Raw genomic sequence first — 24,214 nt, 5'->3', positions numbered from 1 at the left:
GGTCCCTGATGCTATATATATACTCTCTTTCCTATTACAAGTGCTTAAATTGCTTCCTGTTACAAGTGCTTAAAACAGAAGGGGCCTTGAAGGACGACAAAAAGTAGGAAGTGTGTCGCAGCTTATTGCTGGACCTAAGGCACTTTTACTAACGAAGAATACAGTAGTTTATGCTCAAATTGTTTGTCATCTATATTATGCCTGACCAAGCATGATGCTACTTTTCTTGGACCAAATATGATTTATTTGGCTGTAAGCTGTGCACACGATTCTTTCGGAAACTGATGGATTTCGTTCCGATGTTGATTGTATGTCCAAGTCATGTGAAAACTTTGTAATCAAGAAGAGTGGATTGTGTTAATTAAGTTCGATAAAACAGCTAGATACACAGGATGGGGGTGGAAGAAAAGTTTACCAGAAGAATGGGAGCAGGTTCATACGGGTCAAACATTTTGATTGGCTGGCTTAATTTAGCTTGATGAAATTACCAAAGGCTAAATTTCGGAAAACATCTACGTACACAGGAATACGATTGCCTTCTTGAGCCCTCTTGATAAATCAAATTATATACCAGTTAATACAAATCATGATGTGTTTTACAAGAGTGCACTTTTTCAAAGTTTTTGTATTTTTGAAAATAGTAAAAAAAAAAACAGCTGCAGGGTTTGAACTTCTTGGGACCATAATTCTTTCAAATAAACACTTTACCAATGTTACTATCCAAATTTTTTAAATATAAAAATGTTAAGAGACCATTACACAGGTTTCAAAGCACGAAAAAACCCGTCAAACTTCCATGATCCGCTCTTCGAAGATTCAAATTTCTCGATGTGTCAAAATTTGGGCAAAGTCCAGATTTTTCCCCCTGATATATAATACCACTAATAGTCCATTGATAAATGGAACTTTTATGAGTCAATTCTTTCGCTGTTTCAAAATGAAATCAAGGGCCGATCATAAGGTAAACGTTGAAAATTACAACTAATAATTTGAAGTAAAATAACCACACGCACCTGTGCGAGAACATGCAAACTACCGATTATAAATACATAAAACATATTTTTCTAAAATTTACATTAAATCCAATATTTATATATTTCAAATTGAATATCTTGCCTTGTGTTACGCTCCTTAACAGAAATACAGTTGGTCTTATGCAGTATATATTTACAGGAATTCTAAGGAGTTCAACATTCATAAGTCGAAGTCTCAATGTTTCAAATTTTTCCCTATGGTCCCATAAAGATCAAAACATGGTAGATTGACTGTATTGATGTTGGGACTATTATAACAGTGCAGAAAATTATTGTAAAGTGACGATGTATGGAAGGTCTCAGTCTGGTCAGTTAGGACAATTTATAATGGTCAGCCTCTCCGATAGCCAATGTCCATTCATCCATGGGATGACAGATCGGACATATGTCACATGTGACTATATCACTGATGGACATCAGCACTGACTAGTGAATGATAAATTACTGGCCAGTCAGACTTCGAGACATAATTTGACAAATGGCCATTCGGATAAGTTCACATAGGATAGGTGTTTGGAAAATATTCATAATATTCCTTGAATGTTTTGAAAGTATGTTGTTTTAAAATATGTATGAAGTGCTTTTGAAATCATCGATTGTTTTAACATCTTCATATATGGCCCTTTCAATCTGTTTCAAGTGTTAGGGAAATACTTGAAATCTCCTTGAAATTAATAATTGTTTTGAGTAATGTAAATTTTTAAAATGCCCACAAAACCTGTATTGATGAATTCTTTTTTGGCAGTCTTCAAAACACTTCAAACTCATTCAGTCCTGAAGACACATTTGAACTCCTTCAATTCAAAGGTTGGAATAGTTCATTATGAAATTTCAGGGGTGAATGAGTTCATAAGTAATTTGATCAGCATAATTGAATTTGAGTATAATCAGCATAATTCTTTTCAAAAATTTCATTATTAGCACGACTGCATCTGACAACTGATGCTGACATAATTTCAACTGAGAGGGGAAAAAGATCAAAGATAAACAATTTTCATCATGTTGCTGGTTTTTGTGACATTCAGTTATTTTTTACAAGAATATATTAAAATTCCTTTTTGTAGAAATTTATGATGTTGCTTGGGACTCTTTAGTAATATCGCCAATCGCAATATGGAAATTTGTGTATTTGTAATGGTTCTTGAATTCTTATTATATTATATATATATATATCTACAACATTGACATTATACATATTTGCATGTGGATATTTTCATGCTAATTTACTCAACAATTGAAAAACATGTGCGAAATTTCCACAACATGAAAATTTTCACTTTCACAGTAATCAAATTTTCAAATTTGTATGAAGAAAAAGTTTGTTATTCAATGGGTTTGTTTTTTTAAACTATGTACCGGTTGAATAATAATTTTAAAAAAACCAGAGAGCTCTATACCTGAAATTTTAAAAATGATGATATTTTCTGTTTCAGATTGTTCAGGAATATCTCCACCGGCTACCACCGTTTTCCTAATATTCCTCATCTTTGAGAGTTTACTGTTCGGGATATTCACCGCCATCATGTGTGGCACGCAGCTCTCGAGCATCTGTACGGATGAAACTGTAAGTCTAGACTTTCTTAAGGAGTCATGTCCCACATACTGTAGGCAAAACTACTAGAGAGTTCTGCTGTAGTTAATTATCATACCGTACAGTAACCTCCCCAGACCCCTTAAAGTTTATGTTTTGAATATGACTGTAACACAAATAATCTAGGGGCACTGAACTCATTCACCTCTGATGATACACTTAAACTCCTTCAATTCAGTGGCTGGAATAGTTCATTATGAAAATGCAGTGGTGAATGAGTTTAAAGCTTTGACCAGGCCTAGGTAGTTCAGCTGGCTACGGGGGCATTTTGATCAGATCTAGAGATCCAGTGTTTGAATTGGTAGTCTGGCAACATTGTTATTTTATGCTTGAAATATTGTAGATTTTTGATTTGCAAAGTGCATCTTTCTATTTTTTTCAAAACTTTATGCAGGTTATACTTTAGTTTTCAGAAGTGAATTATAATACCGGTATGTTGTATGCTTGCAGTATGTGGGACAAGAATTCCTTGATTAAAGATTTATAAATACCTAGGTGTTCCATTATCAATGAATTGATGACATTTTGATGCCTATATTTTATGTAGGATGCTTTATTTTAATCCCCCGCTTTCACCAAAACGGGGGATATTAATTTGGGTTTGTCCGTCTGTCTGTCCCACTTTGTTTCCATGCAATAACTACAACAAAAGTTAACCAATTCTCTTCCAACTTGGTCACAGGGTTAAATGCCTTAGGATTGTGTCGTCATTGCTCAGTAGAACTTAATAAAAAATATAGCTTGTCAGAATTTTAAGGATTTTAAATGGAAATTTATGTAAAAAGGAGTGAATATTGAAAAAAAAAATGAAACACACAATGATTTGCAAAATAATGTCAATAAAAATGATACTGACATAGATTAGTATTGCATTAGTGTATATCAATTTCATAAATGCTGAAATTTTTTAAAATTAATTATCTATAAGCGATTAAAAATTGACATTTTATAATAAAACCATATACACATAGTAATTGCATGTAAGAGTTATCATGAAAAACTTAGTAGTAATGAAATAGGTAGCAGGTTTTCTGAAGTACACAATAATGGACGCATGTGAATTAATGCCTGGATTGCTTTGAAATACTTTAATATTGTAAGAACACACTGTTCTGTCAATAATAAACATACAATATTCATCAGTTTGATATTAAACAATAGAATATGCGGAAATTGTGATACTGTCTCCCTACATTGGATTTTCAACTAGGGATGTACTTCCTATTTCCGTTTAGCAATACACTCCTATGACCTTCAGAGCTCAAACAAGTTCGATGACCATTTTCAGCGGACTCTATTTGGCGGAGTTGTGGCATTATCTGCTGCATTTCATTTCCATCCAATAACTACAACAAATGTTAATTGCTTTTCTTCAAACTTGGTGGTTAAATGTCTTAAGGGCTTAACTAAGTTTGATGACCATTGTCAGTGGACACCATTTGGCAGAGTTATGGCCCCTTGAATAAAAAAAAACGTCATTATCTGCCGCACTTCGTTTACGTGTAATAACTACTACAAATATTAACCGATTTTCTTCAAACTTGGTCACAGGTTTAAATGCCTTAAGGGCTCGGCCACCTTTGATGACCACACTCAGGGGACACCATTTGGCGGAGTTATGGCCCCTTGAATAAGGAAAGATGTCATTATCTTCCGTTTCTGTTCAATAACTCTTGCAAATATTATCCGATTGTCTTCAAAATTAGTAACAGGGTTCAACGCATTAAGGGCTTGGCCAAGTTTGACAACCACTTTAATCAGACTCTAGCAAATATAATAAGATAAGGCTTTTTTTTCTTAGAGTTTCAAGCTTGACATTATGTCTCAACAGCACGATACTCACGTGTTTAAACCTAACCTCAATAATGTTTACCTACAATATGTCCTGAAAGCGGGAGATATAAATTCCACCAATTTTCTTGTTCTTATTAGATATCAAAATTTGTCACCATGAAGTTTATGGGGAAATGAAGAGAATCATTGTAAATATTCATCGCCAGTAGCTGAAGTTTAAAAATTGCAACACAAATTAAGGTTTTCTTTATTGAAAAAAATTATGTATGAAAGATTTGTGACAGATAAATGGAAAATTGATTTCAAATTATTTTTGAGAATTGTTTATAATGAGTGTCGCTGATCCTGAATCCCTAGCCCTGGCATCATTCATGGTAATAAAAAGTCATCAAAACATCGTAAACAGTAGAGGAAAATAATCAAAATTGAAAATTTATTAAAATTGAAAAAAAAAATGTAATTTTAAATGAAGGATTAACAAATGATGATTTGAAAATGAATATTACAAAAGAAGTTTATCGAATAAATACATTTTCAAAAAAAATAAATAGTTGTAAGCTATACTTATTTTACGACAAGCTATTGGAGCTTTAAGGTCAATTGATCCAATTAATTCTTTAATGCAATTGTTTCTTGCATGTTACCGAACTGCACATCTGAACCCACTTTTGATGTTGATTCGATTGCACAGATTAATGACGTTTAAAACCACTTTGGGTATTAAGCAACATGAAAAGGCAGCTACGTTGTGTCAGATAATTGAGAACCAAGGACAAACGTCTTGTTTTGCATACAAATAAATTTCGTAAGATAACGTTTTTAAGCATTGCTCCCAGCTGACAGGGATACAGTGAGGCTGAAAACATTATAACTGCTTTAGGTCTCTTTAATGACCCAAATGCCCGTCAGCCGCCCTTATTGGTTTTGTCGTAATACCGTTCAATTTGTCTCAAATCCAACAGAGGTGTACAACACTTCAAACTTGATAGCTCAATACTGGGCACATTCTCATCTTCTTTAAGGCAGAAACACTATTTTGCACACGAACAAGGGTAATTGAAGCTAACTCAGCTGGGTTTAAGTTAAAACTTTGAATTTGTTTAGTAGATATTGCTTTCAATTTCATCCTTCATGCCATTACTTATACATACATATATATATATCCCTGCACTTAACGTGTCCAGAATTTCAATGTGTCAGCTGTTCTACTGGTATGGTGTTCACTGTTTATATCGGGTATGTAGCTGTTGTCGGGTTGCAAATTATTGCCTATAAAGTTTGTAGCCTGGCATTGGTGATTTAAATTATATATGGTTGTTGCTTGTTAATTTGTTTTTATAATTCTTGTGATGGGTCAATTGAGACAATAGGAGATTACGTTGCAACTAGCTATCTTAAGAATTATTATGGTAATGAGGCATTGATCAGTCTCAGACACACGGCTTACAGTTTGAATCCTTGTGGCTTGCTAGCCATTTGAGGGACTACCGTATTGTGGTAATGAGTCATTGAGACAAATTGGAGCATTCCTTTTGCGTCCTAGCTAGATTAAAATCTGAGTGACTATATTCTGGAAACGAGTAATTGGGTTTGGGCCTACAATTTCAGTCCTAGCTGGCTACAAATTTGAGGGACTATTTTGGTAACGAGTCATTGAGTTGGGGCCTACAGTTTGAGTACTATAAACTAGCTACCAATCTGAGGGACTTTTTTGGTAATGCGTCATGGGGTTGGGGCCTACAGTTTGAGTCCTAGCTAGCTACTTATCTGAGGGACTTTTCTGGTAACGTGAAATTGAGTTGGGGCCTACAGTTTGAGTCCTAGCTATTAAGCTACTAATCTGAGGGACTTTTCTGGTAACGTGTAATTGAGTTGGGGCATACAGTTTGAGTCCTAGCTGGCTAGCAGTTTGAAGGACTAATTCTGGTAAAGAGTCTTTGAGTTAGGGCCTACAGTTTGAGTCCTAGCTATAGCTTACAATCTGAGGGACTATTGTGCTTATGGGTTATTGAGACACAGGATCTACAGTTTGAGTAATTAAATTAGTATCTTAAACAAAGCTATTCTGGTAACAGGTTATTGAGACCAAGACCAGTTACAATTTGAGTCATAGCTAGCTTAGAGCTATAGCTATTTCTTCAATTCTGGTAATGAGATGCTGGACCTTAAGTTTAAGTCCTAAATTGCTGGTAGCTAGGTAACAAACATTAAAAACCTGACTTTTGCTGACATGAAAATGAAATTGTTCATGATTCCATACTCTTGGTCCTTATCAATATAAAAACGTGAACCCAAGTCGTTTAGATGGATCATTATCTGACTAATAAATTCCTTCAACCTTATGAATGTTCACCCTTAATTATTTATTCAATTTTTCTTTTAATGATTTGAATAAAGGATATATGACAGAAACTCATGATCATTGGTCAGAATTATTTGGTTTTCAAGTTTCTTTAAACTACTCTTCTTTATATTTAATTTTCTCTTGATTAATCTAGCATAGTTTTCAGTTTATTGACACTTTTAAAAAATTATGAAAAAAGTTTGCCATATCTCGGCCAACGTGTTTATAAGTTCACTTTCAAAGTCTGTATAATGAGTTTGAAAAGTGTGCAGTCCAATGCCTCTTACCACTCGAGAAGCAAACCGATTGATATTGTATCGGTAGGAAAGAAATTGAAGTTATAAAAATGGAATATCTTGCCTCTTTAATTGCTGAGCATGAGTCCCATTACGACACATTGAATGCAGACCAATTACCGATGATGCTGTCTCGTTGAATTTTCAGCCACTCATGGGTGGCATCTCTCGTAACTATTGCCTTAATTAACGATGAAATTGATAGCATGATTTGTACCATTATAGAAATTCATGACTCCCTCCTCGTTTTGTCATGAAGGAATATTGGTATTGATTGGTACGTAAATGCCATCGTAGCTTAATTTCTCTTGAGTTGAAATTAAATGACAGATCTCAAACTTTGCTCATCAAGCATGGCATTATAAAATCTTCCGCCACGACGCTTTGGTTCCAAATATGAAGATTATGTGATTTGGAACGTTAGCTACTTTGAGGTCATAAATTGTATCTTTGGTCAACTTTTAAATTGACTTTGGGGGTTGGGTGGCATGAGCGGATATATAATGCACTAGCCTTTCACCAAGGTAGCGGGGGTTGGCTTCACAGATCTAATGTGAAAGGGTATGGGGTCACCTTTCCGACAACGTTTGCTTTCTCTGGGTACTCCAGTTTCCTCTCTTTTAAGAACCCTAGCGTGCTAACATCCGGACCAACCAGAGTGATTAGTTTAAGTTGAAATAAATTGTTTCATAATTGTTGCAAAATAAATTATAACTTTTTTTTAATTTTATTTTTATTCAGTCACTTAGTAAATGAACTACCGTTACCCAATTTTTGTGAATCCAGTGATTTGTGCACTTAACTTAAGAATTGTAAAAGATAAGTTAATGGACAGTATGTGGAGAGTCACTAATCTAGCTTGTAATCCTTTGAAACCTCTTATGAAAAATGTTATTAGAATGAAGGAAGGTTGGATTCCTGGGACGATTTTGTATACAAAAGGTTGATCTGTCCTCAGAAGAACTTGGCACATCTTAAGCTTGTATTTTTGGCGTGCTTTCGCCGGCTCTGATAAAACATTCAACACAAAATATTTTTTTTTGTTAGTTTTCTTTTAGTTCTCTCCAGGTTTGTTTGGTGAAGTATTAAATATTAAGGTACGGTGAATGTTATTATTGTGTAAGGTGTATTATAATTAAGCACTTGGCTTTTCAACACACACTGTTGATTAAAAAAGGATAGGAAATAACAGATCACTTAACTCATTCACCCCCCAACGACACATTTGAACTCTTCCAATTCAAAGATTGGAAGAGTTCATTATGAAATTGCAGGGGTAAATGAGTTAAAGTGTTTATAATCCTTCCACAAGATCTAAAGCTTTGGGGCGTCTGCACTGACAGCAGAAGAATTAACGATAAACCGTATATAACAACAGCAAGCAGTTACGTACTAGAAACCTATGGACTGAGTTCATTTCATTACTGCGACTGCATGTAGTTGTTTGACATTCGCTCAATGCCCAGCATTTGTTTTGTTGTGAAAACATGATGAGGTCGGGAAGAGCACATTCAGAATGTTTATGCTACTAGGGTGCACTGCACACTCATAAATGCTGCTCTTAAGAATGAACTTTGCATTAGAGCCCTGAAAAATACACCAAAAAGAAACATACATGTATGCTACTGAAAAACACATATATTGCTAGAAGTAAGGAAGAAAGTTACATAAACCAATTTCAAAGAGAACAGCCAAATGTTTGAAAATACCTAAACCTGAAATTTGGACCAATTTGTCATAAGTAACTTATCTGTGTTTACATATAAATATTGACTTGTTATATTGAGTAAATGTAAAATAATGATTTCCCCACAACGACACCTCACAAAAAAATTCAGATTAAAATTAAAAAAAAATAACAATCTTACCTTTCCGTTCCGATATTTGTATGGTTAATGGTAATGTATGAATATTATAAGACAATTTAAGGTATAGGGGTGTAGGATAGGAAAATTCCACCCGAGGGTTTTTGCCAAATTTGAAAATCCCGAGGGTGGAATTTCCCTATCCTACAACCTTGGGCATGAAAGAGTATTTTTCTTTCATTCCAACTTCCAGAATAAGCTCAGAAACCATGAAAATGTGTTTGGAATGGCCACCATTTTGAAAATATCAATTTCCCCTCCAAGGTTTTTATACAAAAACAAATTATCCAGCCATATTAAGCATATCCCATATTTGCAAACAATGCCTTTTCCGCGCTGCGGCATTGGAGAGTTCCAAAGTCTTTTCTTGATGCCTTTACTGGAGATGGTCTCATGATACAGGTTCAAATCACAATGAAATAATGTACTGTAGTTTGAATCATCGTAAGTGGTCTCTTAACACAGGTGGTATATTAACCCTTTCACTACTGTAGACCATAATGGACTCATCCCAATAAATGCATGGTAGAGTCCATTAAAGTTACCTAGGGTTGAAAGGGTTAATGGTGGTTGTTGCATGAGCAGGTTAGACTGTTTTTGATTTTGGAAGTTATCATTTATACTCCATGCAAGCGGAAAATGTTTGGAACATTAATTCAAATTAAATGTTATTTCTATAAAATTATTTATCAAAAATATAACCCCCAAAAAATATCAGTCGAATATTATTTTTAATAATTAATATATCGCCATTTCAAAATGATACTGCAATATATATGTATTTATAACATCGTGTTTATGTGTTCTACATGAAATTAAAGCACACCCGAGAACTCTGCTTGTTTTTTGCCCAAAAATGACACAAATAACACAAGACATTTATTGTTGTAATAGAGCATTTATTCAAATGCCAAAGTCTAATAGCATATAGCAAAATGCCAAAAACCATTTTTTGGATTGTAATTAAAATTGGAGGAAGTAAGGGGTGGAGGTGGGCATATAAAACAATGAAAACTTCCGGAGCAAAATCAAGTGCATGGTTCAGAAAATGGCGATTGACGTCACGTGACTTCGTATTCCAACATAGTCATATATATGCACTTTATATACTTGTGTGTAACAAAAAAGAGAGTAGTGTGCTTCCACCCGGGACCAAACCCCCAACCAAAGACTTCCTAGTCAGACGCTCTACCACTGTGCCTAAAGGGAAATTCCCTGATGCTGGAAGGCAGCCATTGTCCTATAGTTATGTACAATTAAAATCTGCCACACATGGATATTGCTTAGTGTTTCGATTTGCCTCAATTTGTTTTTTTTAAAGTTCTGCTTCAGTGAATAAAATAAAACTTCTGCCGGCCCCGGGACATAAAAGAAATCCTCAGATTAAAACCTAATTTTCATAGTTCAATGTTGGAGATTGTTAGGTTGACTACCACAAGTAATTAATTTTATTGGATATTCAATTATCGTTAATAGTGTAAACTTAAATCAAGCAAATGTAATAATGGCCAGACATCTAAAATTACGATGCAAGCATATCAATTTGATAAATGCGCATTTCTAGTAGAGATCGGTCTGGCAACAAATGACAGTTTCGAAGATTTTCCCCAGAAAATGTGTACTTATAGATATATTTATGGTATTGATTTGGCCAAAAGTTGGTAGTGTTCAGGGTTATCATGGGCAAATCAGCATCATTAATCACAGTTTCATCTTTCCTGTTTACTGCGTGTAGCCTCGGATGTCGCAGGATAGCGGCATTGTCCTCGTAGAGCGGTTGCGTACACTCGCAGATCGACAGTTTGGAGAAGTCGCATGATATGCTAAGGTCATATAGGTTGAAGGTCAAGCCCAAGGTTTTGCTTATTTAGCCTAATTAATCATTGGGATAGCCCTTAGCAAACACAGCCTCTGGTTTAATCAGATTCTAGTGTATTTTCATTTGGTGTCTTCCTTGCTGTATCACACTATATATATTGTGCGGACTTATTGGTTTGTTTAACCCTTTCACCCCTATGCAACTTTAGTAGACTCTCCCATGCAGTGTTATGGATGAGTCCATTGTGGTCTACAGTGGTGAAAGGGTTAATACTTTTGCTAGCTAGCGTGGGAAGGGAGATATAAAGACGTGCATTATACATGTATATACAACAGCTTTTCCATTCAGTTAGTGTTATTTTCATCACTGACTTTTAATTGATTGTTGCAATAATATTCTAAAACTAATTGTTAAATTTCATGATTTATGTATACCTTTTGAATCATCCTGAAACCAAGATTTANCAAATTTTTTTTTTTTTTTTTTTTTTTTTTTTTGGGGGGGGGGGTCAACAATTTGACTATTTACAGCCAAGGTTTTTTTGTTTTTAATTAAGCACACCCATCCTCTTCTTTCCTTGGAAAAGGTGGGATTGTGCTTATAGGGGCAGAATGCGCTGATAGGTAAAACATGATAATAAAATACTTCTTGAGATAAGACTTGTGTCATGAAAGATTTCTATGGAATAAGAAGGTTGATTAGTCAAAACACAAAAAAAACCACCAGATTCCAACTTGTAAGTACAATAAGCAGTTAGCTGTACAATATTACAATCCAATCTAGTGATGCAAAATTAACATTATCAGCTGGATTTTGAATCCTTCCAATTTTTTCATTGGCTGTTATTAAATTTGGCAAAATTCTTTAAAATTAATATTGTCAGGAAGTGTCTCAGTCAGAAAAAAATTGATTGTGGGTAATTTATGTAAGTCAGAACTCAATTTAACATGATCATAATCCACGGCACATTATACTAAAAACATTTTGTCAATATATAGATAGGGTTAGTGTCATTCCGCACAAACGTACATGGCGTGTAATCCTGTTGTTTTTGAAGGATTAAAAGTTCAAGCAGTAAGTGGGATAACATCGTGTATTATATATGTATAGTGTTTAAGATAAGCTGGAAAAATATAACAATTGAAAATTAGTTTAACAAAGTTAAGTTTAACAGGGTTGTGTCCATTGAATTTGTGGTTGATGAGGGTAAGATCAAGGTTAATCACGGAAATGGAAATCTAATTAGGAAACGTTGAATTTTTGTCAGAAAAAGAATTGCCAATGAAAATTCAATAACCAAAAGATTACCTGTTTTTGTTGGCGGCAGCATTTCGAAGGATTTGGTCTTTAATTTCTCGTTAAAATTGATAAATTTATTCTGGGAACCATTTAAAAAAATTCAATAGAGATTATGTAATTTAGATTTGTAGAAAATCGAACTGTCCTTGAATTTTAGTACGAACAGATAAATCTCAATACTGCAGTCAGACTCAAAAGGAACATTCTGCAGTTAACTGAATGCATTAAATCTACATACAGACTACAGAACCAAAACTTATTCCTAAAGGAAAACAAGATAAAATCTGAATGTAAAAATCTGCCATGTAGCTAGGTAAAGAATACATAACAAAATTTGGTCTTTTAATCGAGCCAAATAAAATTAACGTAATATTGTTGGATGAAAGGCAATAGAGTAATATGCTGGTTATGTTCTGTTACTAAATAGACACAATTTGAAAATTAGTCCTGTGATCTCTTTACAATATTTTCCTTGAATGGGCACGTATGGATTCCTGTCTCACTGCAGGCAAACATTGTAGTTTTTGTCTCGCCACCACGAAGTATCCAAAGCAAAACTAACGTGTTGTTTTACTGGTAATGGCGGTGGCATCAATTTTCACCGAAGGTATGAGTAGAGACCAATCAAACATAGACCATAGATGTTATCATCCTAGGTAGTACATCTCAACCCATGCAGCAAATGCTGGATGCGGCCTACCTTTCGATTCACGGTCCATTGACTATGCTCCATCAACATTTAGTTTTTGCGTTTAACTTAGTTTCACTAAAAGCAGAAGTGCTAGATCAACAAAACTTCAGATCATTTCAAATGTTGTCTACATTGAGTTTATTTCTCACCGATATGTGCATTGATGAATGGTCAAAGCGGGAAATATCAATGAAATCAGAATGGCTTGTTCATACAGGCAAATACAATAATTGAATACTGTATTTGAACTAAATAATTTGATCATGGTGGTACAGTAACAATTTTGTTACGAACATTGTTGTGACTGTTTGTGTTAAAAATTAAAAATAAATAAAAAATATGCTGAAGAAAATCTGAAAAATTAATTTAGGTCGAAACTTTCCACAGAATTCCATGGTTTTTCCGCAGAAAAATCCACAGATGTGGAAGAATACATGCAGAGAAAATCCGCAGAATTTTTTAAATCAACAGATTTCCAAGAACTTCCTTGGAAATCTGCGGAGAGATTTTTATCTTTTTATACACCCGGGATTATGATGATGAATCTTGTCTGTTTCAGGGTATTGAACATCTGAAGAAGGAACAAGCAACGTGGGAACAAAAGTCCAAATGGATCAGCATAAAAACAGTGTTTGGACATCCGTTTAGCTGGAAGTGGTTCTCTCCCTTCGACTCCCCCAAGTTTACATATTCTCAGTCCTATTTGTACTCCGTATAGCAGCAGAATGTGAGGCTCTTTAACAGGGAGACACGCATTCACTTGTACGAATTCGAATGCGTTTATTAAAAGTCAATCACTTTGAATTTCAATCAATACAAAAAAAATGAATTTTGATGGCGTCAACATTAAGTTTTTGCGTTTTAGTTAGTTTCACTGAAAGTATAAGTGCTACACCAACCAAACTTGGACCATAGATGCATCATAGGTATTACACTTCAACCCATCCATCAAATGCCGGATGTGGCCTATCTTTCATGGTTCATTGACTTTGTCAGCATCTCCATCAGCATTAAGTTCTTGCGTTCAAGTTAGTTTCTCTAAAACGTGCATTGATGGTCAAAGCAGGGCACATGCGAGACATATCAATCCAAATGGCTTGTTTCATAATTTAATAAGTCACAAAAATTATTGACTTGTCCACTGTGTGACTGAATAGGTCCACCAAGTTTTTGGTTATTTTTATGTATACACAAATTTGAAAATGTTACGTTTTGAAAGGTTTTGATTCCTTGAATAAGAGCACAAACTCATCATATATATATAGCTTGCTATCATGTCGGTCTAATATATAGCTTGATGTCGGTCACGTCTGGTGAATGATTGCTTTCCTTTTCACTAGTTTGGAAAACCAGAAGTATCCTAGACAGTAGTGCTTTTTGGTTTTAACATATAATGGTATTGTCAAATGTTAGTTTGAAGTCTTGCTCTGCTCTGGGCTAACAGATTTTTTTTGTCACCATTGTGTCGTCAAGTAGACAAAGAAAGCTCGACCCTTGTGACAAGATTTATACAGAAAAGGGGTCGGGTAGAAAAGAGTTGTGAATGTATGTGTTTAAAGAAAATTGCCTAGATTTTCTGTTTACTGGAGGTAATATTAAAACAAAACGCCACTACACACCTGTACTACAACCACACAGGGTTTTAAACACTGTCGACAGCTTTATATTTACATATGTTGCACGTTCCCATTGCACTGCATTCAAATGTTATAAATAATGTGAGAGTGAGTCTTAATGCCATTTAGTCAGGTGATATCCTCGATACTTCAGGTGTTACGTTCACTGAAGCTCTCTGTAGTCCTGGAACATGTCCCAGCAAAATGGAAGGCACACGGCCAGCTATTCGATTGATCTCGGGTAAAAAAATCTTAACAATTATAGGCCGACACCTGTCTTTTGAAGATTACGGAGGAGCGACACCAGACTTCAAAGCCAGTCAAATTTAGCATTACGCGCCCCAAGATTCTTTGATGAATATCAAAGGATCAAACTAGACATCTTGTCTCATCAATAAGGTGGCGCACACTGAGCCTTCAATTCTTTCATGACATGTTCCAGGGATGCGTAAGAGAGCGTTACTTTTGGACTATCGAGGACGGTCAAGTGACACACTTTTTTGACATCACCAATGTTATTGTGAAAAGACTGGCTTTGTTCGTTATTGTGAAAAGACTGGCTTTGTTCCACAAACATTTCGTAATGATTGGTATTGCAGATGATCAAAATCTTTAATTGAACAAATTATCGCAGAATATTTTGTATATTTATATGTCCACTTCAGTTTGCATGAAACATTTACCAGAAATTATTTGAAAATTGTATCATACGTAAAATGTACATACACTAAGAAAGAATTATTGAATTTGAAATATATTTTTAGTGGTCTAGAAGAGAAAAGTAAGTTTGTGAAATTAAATATGCATAAAATTCTTGTCTCTCAATAGAGATTAAGTTGAAAATAAATTCTCCGCAATGAGAAAGATTAAACAAAGAGTGGCCTCTTAACACAGGCGGTCTTTTAATGGAGGTGGTCATACATCAGGTTTTACTGCAAAAGTAATCCAAGCCAAAGAATCTTATCTGTATACAAAAGCTTGTGGAGTTTTTCATCCTTGGGGTAATTACCAGCAAGAGGAGTTCATACTATGCCTGCATGTACACATCGATTGTTGTGGGTTACAAATTGTATTGGAACCCATAGCAACAAGCTTGGGTCTTCTCAGAATCAGTTAACCAAATCCCCATCCTCCACAAACACGTATCATCAAAGACTATTTCAGTTTGATTCAAATTGTCATTTGCAGTTTACCGTAGTAATTAAGTTAGCATTTGAGTACATTTGAAATGTGTTTCATTTGCAAAGCATGCATAACCACAATTTTTGTTAACTTTTATGATAATCTAAAAAAAAAAATGTATAAAGTTTTGCTGGATGGATTGTCATACTTGTCACATCTAAATGTTACTCCACGTGAAATGAAGCACCTTTCGGAAGCCTGTTGTAAGAGATGATCTGGCGATGAAAAATAATTACCCAGGGTGTCGAGTAGGCAGATAAAATAATTAAATTCAAACTTTCCTGTTTGCGTTGGCTTTAATCACCAAGTTGCCACACACGATATGGTAACTTGATGTGTATTCGAGCTGCTAGGAGGCGCTGTCACGAACCTCACACACGTAATCTGTGTGAAGGTGTCCGCGGTAACTGATACAATGGGTAGAATCTAAAATAAGAGACCCATACGCCGTACAGATCGTTATAAGATTGAGAATTGAAGTACAATGTCATCACCGTAACAGATAAACTCGTTTGTTCCTGTCTTTTATCGGACTCATTATAACAGTAATATAAAGATGGTTTTAGATATTCACGAATCCCAGAAGACAGTTAAGGCTTGCAGGTTTTTCCCACACTTCTACAGGTAATGTTGAACTAAAAAAAATCTTATAATGTCTTAAGTTCTGATAATTACGACGAAAAAGGTTTTGACGTAATATGGAAACCGTTATCCACATTATAATATCAATTACAAGTATTTGAGTGTGATGATTTTAAATAACAGGAAGGGATTGCTATTCAATTGTAAATAACAGTCCAACAATTTAAAATACTGGATCCAATTTTGTTTTCCTGGATACAGTCCCATCCCATATATCCATACGACCTGCTTCCGTATTTCAATGACGCCTACTGTAGCCTCAAGTCGCCGTCATATGTCACTCTAATGACTATTGAGTGAGACTACGAAGACATTTTATGTTGCTTCGGTTTTATTTCAATGAAGATGATATACGACCCTGTTATAAATATTACGTGTAAAACAAATTAAATGTAATCATATACTGTACGAAAGTGACAATACAAAACCGTCCCGGTTTAAATTAAATTACTTCATTTATAAAGGATATAAAAGATATACTATTAGTTATGTTAAAAACATATTATCAGATATTATATTTTGTAGAAAATAGATTGTACATACAAAAGAGGTGCATGCGATTTAGATGATGTATTTGATGTGGAGTGGACAAAATAGATATTATTTAGTATACGTGGGTCCTAAAAGTATTAGTCCCATCATAACACTACTTAATGTATTTCAAGATTTGAAGAGAATAGTAACGTAATACATCAGACTAATGACAAAGTAAACGTACTAGTCGGTTACAGTATGGAAATGTGATATAAACATGCACACGGTCTAGATGAGTTTTGATATGTTCTGTGTATACCTCCCCAATTGTCACCTCGTTGCCCTTCCTTGGTTTATTAGGTTTGTGCTGTGAGGCTGTAACTGACTTTGACATGCAGATTCCAGACTCTGCTGTGGAAGGCTCCAGCGAATTATTGACTGTTTGAGGATCTTAAATTAGGGATGATTATTCCAGGTTCATACCGATATTGCTTTCTGTACATAAACACACACACACATGTATATATAGCAAACATTTTCTTAATTGAAAAGTTCAATGTTCAGTCTTAAAAAGTGACAGCATCTCCAAGCTATGTTTGATTTAATGTGAATGTTTTTCTGGTAGAAAGTAAAAACGTGTTGGCATTTCTTGGCATATTTCGATGCCTGCGTTGGTGTGTGTCGTCGTGAGGTCTAAACTGGCCTTAATCACAAGCATTTATTTGCACATGTCATTCCATGATTATACACTTAATTAATCTTTGATCGCGGCTGTCACCGTACCGGCAGCCATACACACTTCACTGGAAAAGAGACTCCTAATTGTATTGACACTGCAAAGTTTTGCTGTACTCTTCATCCATTTTATGGGATCGTTCTTGAAAGCATAGCTCTTTTGTACCGACAGCAATGCAGAGCCGATATAGCAAACCAATCGGGGAGGCATTCAATACAAAGCCAGTAATTATATAGTTGACTTTATGGCATTTTTCATCCATCAAAATCTTGGGAACAGTCTGTCTTCATTAAGTAGCACTGACTTAGGTGTGTATATATATGTATTGATAATTGATACCGCATGTAGTGGAACATCTTTATGTTTTATCATATTGAGTGAGGCTCAGCTTATCGATTTTCAGTTGAAAACTTTCTTTTAATGTCCAGTTAGAGATTGAAGTGTTGGTAAAAGTAGCCAAATATATGTATTGATAATTGTAACTGTATGTAGTGGAAAACGTTTTGGTTTTATTAGATGGAGTCAGGCTTATCTTAGCGATTTTGAGTTGAAGTCTTTCTTTTAAAGTTAAGCTGGAGTCCTTATTAAGGCCGAAGTGTTGGTAAAACGTAGCCAGATAGACTATGAATGTCGACTGGGATTTTCTTTGTATCGCGCTGTTAAGTGTCACAGTTTATAACACTGTAAGAGTGCTTATTCTAGCGGACACCAATTTTAGCGTATTATCGAATATTTACAATGTAGCCTATTAGCCTGGCGGACTAACTACTATACCAAAACAATTTGATGGCGCAATCAGAAATTAGCCCAACGTTTATAGCACAAAAATCGTTAAAATTATAATACGGCTTAATTTTGTGTGATTACAGCAATAATACATACTAATAGCATACTGAAACATCGGCATATGTACGTCCTCTTTCAGTTGCTTGCGTAATTGAAAATTTGTTCCATCATAAAATATCAACTCGAAATATTTTACTTGCTTCACGGTTGAAGGAAGTTCACTTGAATGTAGAAAATGTGGACAGAACTGCTGATAATGTTTAGGTCAACTTGTCTCAATGGCAAGTCTACATGATGCACCAAGTGAGTGCTTACATGTGTAATCATTTTTGTGACCGCTAGCTCGTTTGGTAAGACAACTAGACGTGTATTTTGCCTTAGTGAGAGTAAAGTATTGAGCTTAATTTTAGAAGTAGAATCAACACTGTCTACAATTATTACTATAGCTAGAGAGGACTTAAATATCAAAAGGTATAAGAGTTCGATATTGGAATGGTAGATGTGAATAGTTATTCTGACTACAAGCATGTTTTAATTAACTTTTAAAGTGTTTTGTAGGTTAAAGTTTGATTGTGAATACTGTATAAAATTCATATGTATAATAACAAACCAAATGGTAATTAAACCGTATCTAGCAAGTATATATATAATTAATACGGAAGTTGTGCTTGAAAAATGTCTTCAAATAAAACTGATTGTCTCAGGTGATTCATGTGCTACATTGAATGACATTAAGTCTTCAATAAAGTGTAATCGTGAACTGGCCGCAACATTAAAAAAAAACCGATATCCCACTGGAAAAAAATCAACCTCTATAAATACTTACATACTCTTTTGTGAGTGAACACTTTGTCGATTAAAACGATTTTTGAGTCCAACTTGACAATTTTCAGTACATATTGATCCTCTTCTTCTGGTCGAAATAAAATTCCCAATGAAAATTTGTGTATCAAAAATAAATGTCTGTGGTAGCACCAACATTACTTTTCTTTCTATGATCTATTGTGCAGGTATATAGATGAATATAATGTATTTGCTGGGAAGATTCCTTATTTTTAGGGCCAGTTCATTATATTTAGATATGACTAGAATCGCCATCAGAAGGTTTGTTTGTATTATCAATGGTTTGAAATTTATCGTTAACAATGGGTAAATTGCAAAGAGTATGAGATATACAGATCAAGAATTCACTCCATGTGAAAATTACTTGCTTTTATAAATCCACACCAGGTTACACTAATGGTTATGATATATTGTTGTTTTATTTGAAATTTTTAAATTGTTTCGTTTGTGCGGGACATTCACACGTATTATTACATGTTATAATATATATATTTAAATTAACTGTACATATTTTTTGGAGATCTTGATATGTAAATACTATCACTCTTGAAAATAATATATATTTAGTGTATCATATGTTAAAAAATAATATGAATACATGTAAGTATAATGTGTGTTGTTTGGGAGAGATGTTATATAATTTAAGATTGCTCTATACATTAGCAGTAGCATGGATTTGTCTGAACGTTAATTCTAATTGTGACGAGCGAGTAATTGCAGTGGGTGTGCAAAGACTATTTTATTGAGAAAATGATATATTAGTGTTAGCCATAGAACCAGAAATGTTATTTATTGTCTTATAGCGGTGCATATTGTTAAAACATATTTGTGTTGTCCATTTTTGAAGTGTAAACGTTCGGTACTATTAATTTATGTATATGTACATTTCCAAATGCTGTAAAAACAGATTTTTTACGTGTGAATATAATCTTTGCGATTTTAGTGTAAAAATATATCATGCGAAATAAATAGCAAAATAATGTATCATTACCGCAGCACTTTTGTCCAATGATCTGTTGATCTGAAAAAGAAACCAAGCAAAATTGACATTGTTTGCAAATCTGCGAGTGTCCGCGAAAACGGCGACTTTTGCAAAATTCTGCACAGGAGACGTTCACATTTTAATATATCTTTGTGAACAGTTTTGTTGAACTTGTACAAAAGTTTGTTAAATGGCTGGCTAAATTTCAATTAAAAAAAAATTGGCAAGTCTGTTTGGGAAGAGGGAAAAAAGTATTATTGTGACATTTTTTAGGCTGATCTGATTGATACAAGTTGTCCTTGTATATATCAAAAAAACAATAAAAGCTGTAACTAATGTCGCCATCATATTTTTCATTTTATTTTTTATTTTTTATTAAAGGCTGTTAAATAGGAATATATGAAATAATTTATGATTAATGTATATCTAAAGTGCATTATATGATCAGTATACGTATTTGTGGTAGTTACCACATTTTCAAAAGTGGTCGAAGCTACGGTTAAATATTCTGATATTCAGACGAGTTTATCGTTTTAAACATCTTATTTTATTTCATATTTTTGGAATTTCTACTATAAATTCACATGGCCACATAAACGAAAAATGTATATGTAGAGAATTAAATAGCTTTTTTTGTGTTCTTGATGAGGCTCGTTACCTCGTCCATAACACTTGTCAAATACATTCCAATTTTAGTATCATTTTGCTCTCTGTTTATCGCCTTTTTCTTCCAAGCAAGAACAAAAATGTTGATTTTGTACTTTTTCACACTTTAAGCATTTAGTGAAACGAGCAAATGGTTCATCGTATTCAAACAGTAGTAACTAATTTTGAGTAATTTATGTTGCGTATGATGGAGAAAAAAAACCTTGATTTGCTTGATTAATAAGTCAGCACTGATCCTGTTAAAGATATATATTAACACTCTCTCTTAGAACATACTTTAAGGCGATCGTATTTCTCAACTTTTAAAACTGTCTTAATATTGTTTGATTATATCAGCAAATCAGAATGATTGTTTATTTTCATTTTTTGTTTATTCGGAACTATCAATATTGAGTTTTTCTTGATCAACTATTTCCTCAGTATTGACAGTCAATCCACATTAAATCGCAGGGTTAATTGAAATAATGCCAAAAGAAATAATGCTTTCATATTTAATGTTATCGAATAGCTTTCCTTTTTCATATATTTTTAAGGGTCAAGACTACCACGAATCTCGTGCATAGGTATAAGGTAGCACATTATGAAATTAAAAGCCACCCGCGCTTTTACCTATTCAAATTGTCTGTCGAACAAACTTTGCATATTGTTCCTTTTGCAGTTTTGATTTTTGTTCTATTATACTTATTACTTTGAGAGCGATTATTGTGATTAGTTTATTCAGAGATTATGTATGAGATCACCATTACTTAATTTTATTTGAACTTAAAAACCACTTTGAAATATATTGAGTTGAGAAATTTTATTGGAGGATGATTAGTTTAGAGCTGATATTGCATTGTATGAACCATTGCGGGACGTTTCCAACAGACTTATTTCTTTCAGACACCCCACCACCCTACTAAACAAGAACTTAACAAACCATTCTCCTTATTGTTTTCAGCTTACAAAAAATTCGTCAGTCGCGTGTTGACAGGTACATGTGAAACAGGCACTGGATACAACCGCTGACAGGATAGGCGACCTTGTTGTAAACAAATATGGCGAATGATCAACTTCCTGTTAACCAAGGGATAGATCGTTGTAGTAAAACAAATAGTTTGTTTTTCTATAAAGATAGCTAATCAGACGGTTAGACAATGTCGTATACTGAAAAAATCATCTTCTGTCGATATATCATTGTTATATTTTCAGATGTGATGTATTTCTATTGATTACTAATAAAAGGAACAAAATATATGGAAGCACGTCTTTATGTCATTATTTACTGTAAAACCACCTTTTTATGGTGCGGCGTCCGTCGTCCGTCCGTCCGTCCGTCCATCAACTTTTCCTTTAAAACGCTACGTGTCCTGAACGGCCGGGTAGATTTTGACTAAATTTGATCTGGAGCATCCTTAGGCCAAGAGGACTCAATTTTTTAACAATGATGGGTCTGGCCCCCCAGGGGGCAGAGGGACGGGGCCAAATAGGGGAAATAGAGGTAAAACCTTTAAAATCCTTCTTCTTCTGTAGGAATGAAAGGATTTGTTCCATATTTGGTCTGAAGCATTCTTTGGTGAAGGGGAACCAATTTTGTATAAACAGTGGGTCTGGTCCCCCTTGGGACTGAGGGGCGGGGCCCAATAGGGGAAATATAGCAAATTCTTTAAAATCCTTCTTATTCTGTAGGAATTAAAGGATTTGTTTCATATTTGGTCTGAAGTATCCCTTGGTGAAGAGGAGCCAATTTTGTATAAACAGTGGGTGTGGGACCTTAGGGTTGGGGCCCAATAGGGGAAATAGAAGTAAAACCTTTTAAACATATTCAGGTGAGCGATGGGCCTCTTGTTTTCTTTCCTTCTTACAGTTACTTTCTATATATTTTCTTGTATTCCTCAAGGATTAGTCCCTCTTGGATTGTTTCGTTAATTCAGAAGTCATAACGTTCATGTTACTTGAAAGAATCTAGAAGCTTCTATACAAATTCTCGCTTTGCTCGGCCCCAAAAAATAGTATGACGTCAAGCACCAACGATGTCACAAAGATTGTGATTATAGATTTCTTGTGTAGTCAAAGTTAAAAAAAACCACCACCAAATGAATAAAATACAATACACTTAATACATATGTGTTTCTGTAAATAGTTTTTCCGTGCGAGGCAATGTCTTAGGAATATCAAACCATGTAGTGATCATTGACCTCTTGTGGTTTCTTATAAAGACGTTTTTGCGTGCAAGGCATCAAACGAAAGCAATAATGACATTTCCTATCTAAAACCGTCGCAGCGCGGAAATCTTTAAAAGTTAAAAACCAAAAAGTAGATTTTCGACTACGAAGTAATTGGATCAACAACGATTTAAATATACCATGTATCCATGCTACTCTCATTTCCTTACTTTTTCTTTCCGGCGGTGTCTCACTAAGGACCCAACGTTATAAGACCTTTGCCGTAACGAGGACGTTAAACCTTAAACAAACATACTCAAGTTATCATGTTTTGCTTAGCACAATGACTTTTTTGCTGTATTGCTAACAAAACTAGTGTATTTAAACAAGAATGAATATCTGAAAGAATGTTTTTTAGGGATTAAACATGTTAACTGACTGATCAATCACACTGATTCACCTTGCTGTGATAATTAGAAAAATAAATTGATTTATTAACTATTTAACTAACTTTCAGCGGTAACGTGATGCATCAACCTAGCAACAGAAGCTCCTCAGTACGTCTGCACCGAAAGCGTTAAAGATTGCTACCAGTGCATCGGTCAGTACAGACACAATAGGCGGGTCAGCACAGAAACCATATTCGATGCCAAGACCGATGCGATGACAGCAAACATTAAGAATGGTCTCTCGTGACAGATCAGCAAATGTTAGTTTTCTAAAAAAAAAAAAAAATGTACATTCAATATTTTTCGTTTATGTAATCGTACATATATACAAGAATATGTGTTTTTACCCCATTCGCATTTGAATATACTTGCGTGTAAATACATGTAGTAGGATAAAATCGGTGTTACTATCCTCAGCACAACAGTTTCTAATCTGATGTTTTATGGTTATAAGGGGTAAGAAGAGTCCTAAACCAGAAACTTACATCACAAATATATTCAATATTTTATCCAGTCAGTAAAACATTGTTTAAGCTATTTCTAAAAACAATTGCAAAACGAATGTTCACAATTAGCATCGACATATATTGACATTGTTCTTTCGGGGGCAGGTTCTCACGACTGAATGCTACTTATTGCATCATCATTTAACTGTGAAGTCATAACCAACATACGGAATTGTATCTTGATTAAGCATGAATGCAGCGTATTATTATTATTAGTATGGCAGTACTAATAAAAGGGTATTCGACTGTGTCACGTCACCGCGTTGTATGTGTTAACCAATGGGATTACGTCATTGTTATCAGATGCGCGGTATCTTCCTGTTATCAGCACAAACAGAACACAGATAGGAGGCGGACCTTAACACAAATGCAGGGAGTGATCCAACAAATATCACTTGATAAGAAACATAAAACAGGTTTGATGTAATCCTTTTATACTTTAATGAAATAATGTT

At 34.5% G+C, this 24,214-nt stretch overlaps 1 protein-coding gene across 1 annotated transcript in view; it reads left to right on the top strand.

The window, feature by feature from the left end:
* LOC110463533 (palmitoyltransferase ZDHHC3-like) overlaps nt 1–21,896 on the top strand; it is a 43,969-nt gene extending 22,073 nt beyond the window's left edge. Inside the window, exons 6-7 of the mRNA XM_021518184.1 lie at nt 2,468–2,598; nt 13,293–21,896. Coding sequence (XP_021373859.1) covers nt 2,468–2,598; nt 13,293–13,451 — 290 coding nt within the window. The 3' untranslated portion in view covers nt 13,452–21,896. The remainder of the gene's footprint in view (nt 1–2,467; nt 2,599–13,292) is intronic.
* The last annotated feature ends 2,318 nt before the right edge of the window (nt 21,897–24,214 follow it).

The sequence above is a fragment of the Mizuhopecten yessoensis genome, unplaced genomic scaffold, assembly GCF_002113885.1.
Source record: "Mizuhopecten yessoensis strain PY_sf001 unplaced genomic scaffold, ASM211388v2 scaffold1511, whole genome shotgun sequence".
Classification (NCBI taxonomy): Eukaryota; Metazoa; Mollusca; class Bivalvia; order Pectinida; family Pectinidae; genus Mizuhopecten; species Mizuhopecten yessoensis.
Note: the sequence above shows the minus strand (reverse complement) of the source record. Positions and strands in the feature narration are given on the sequence as shown.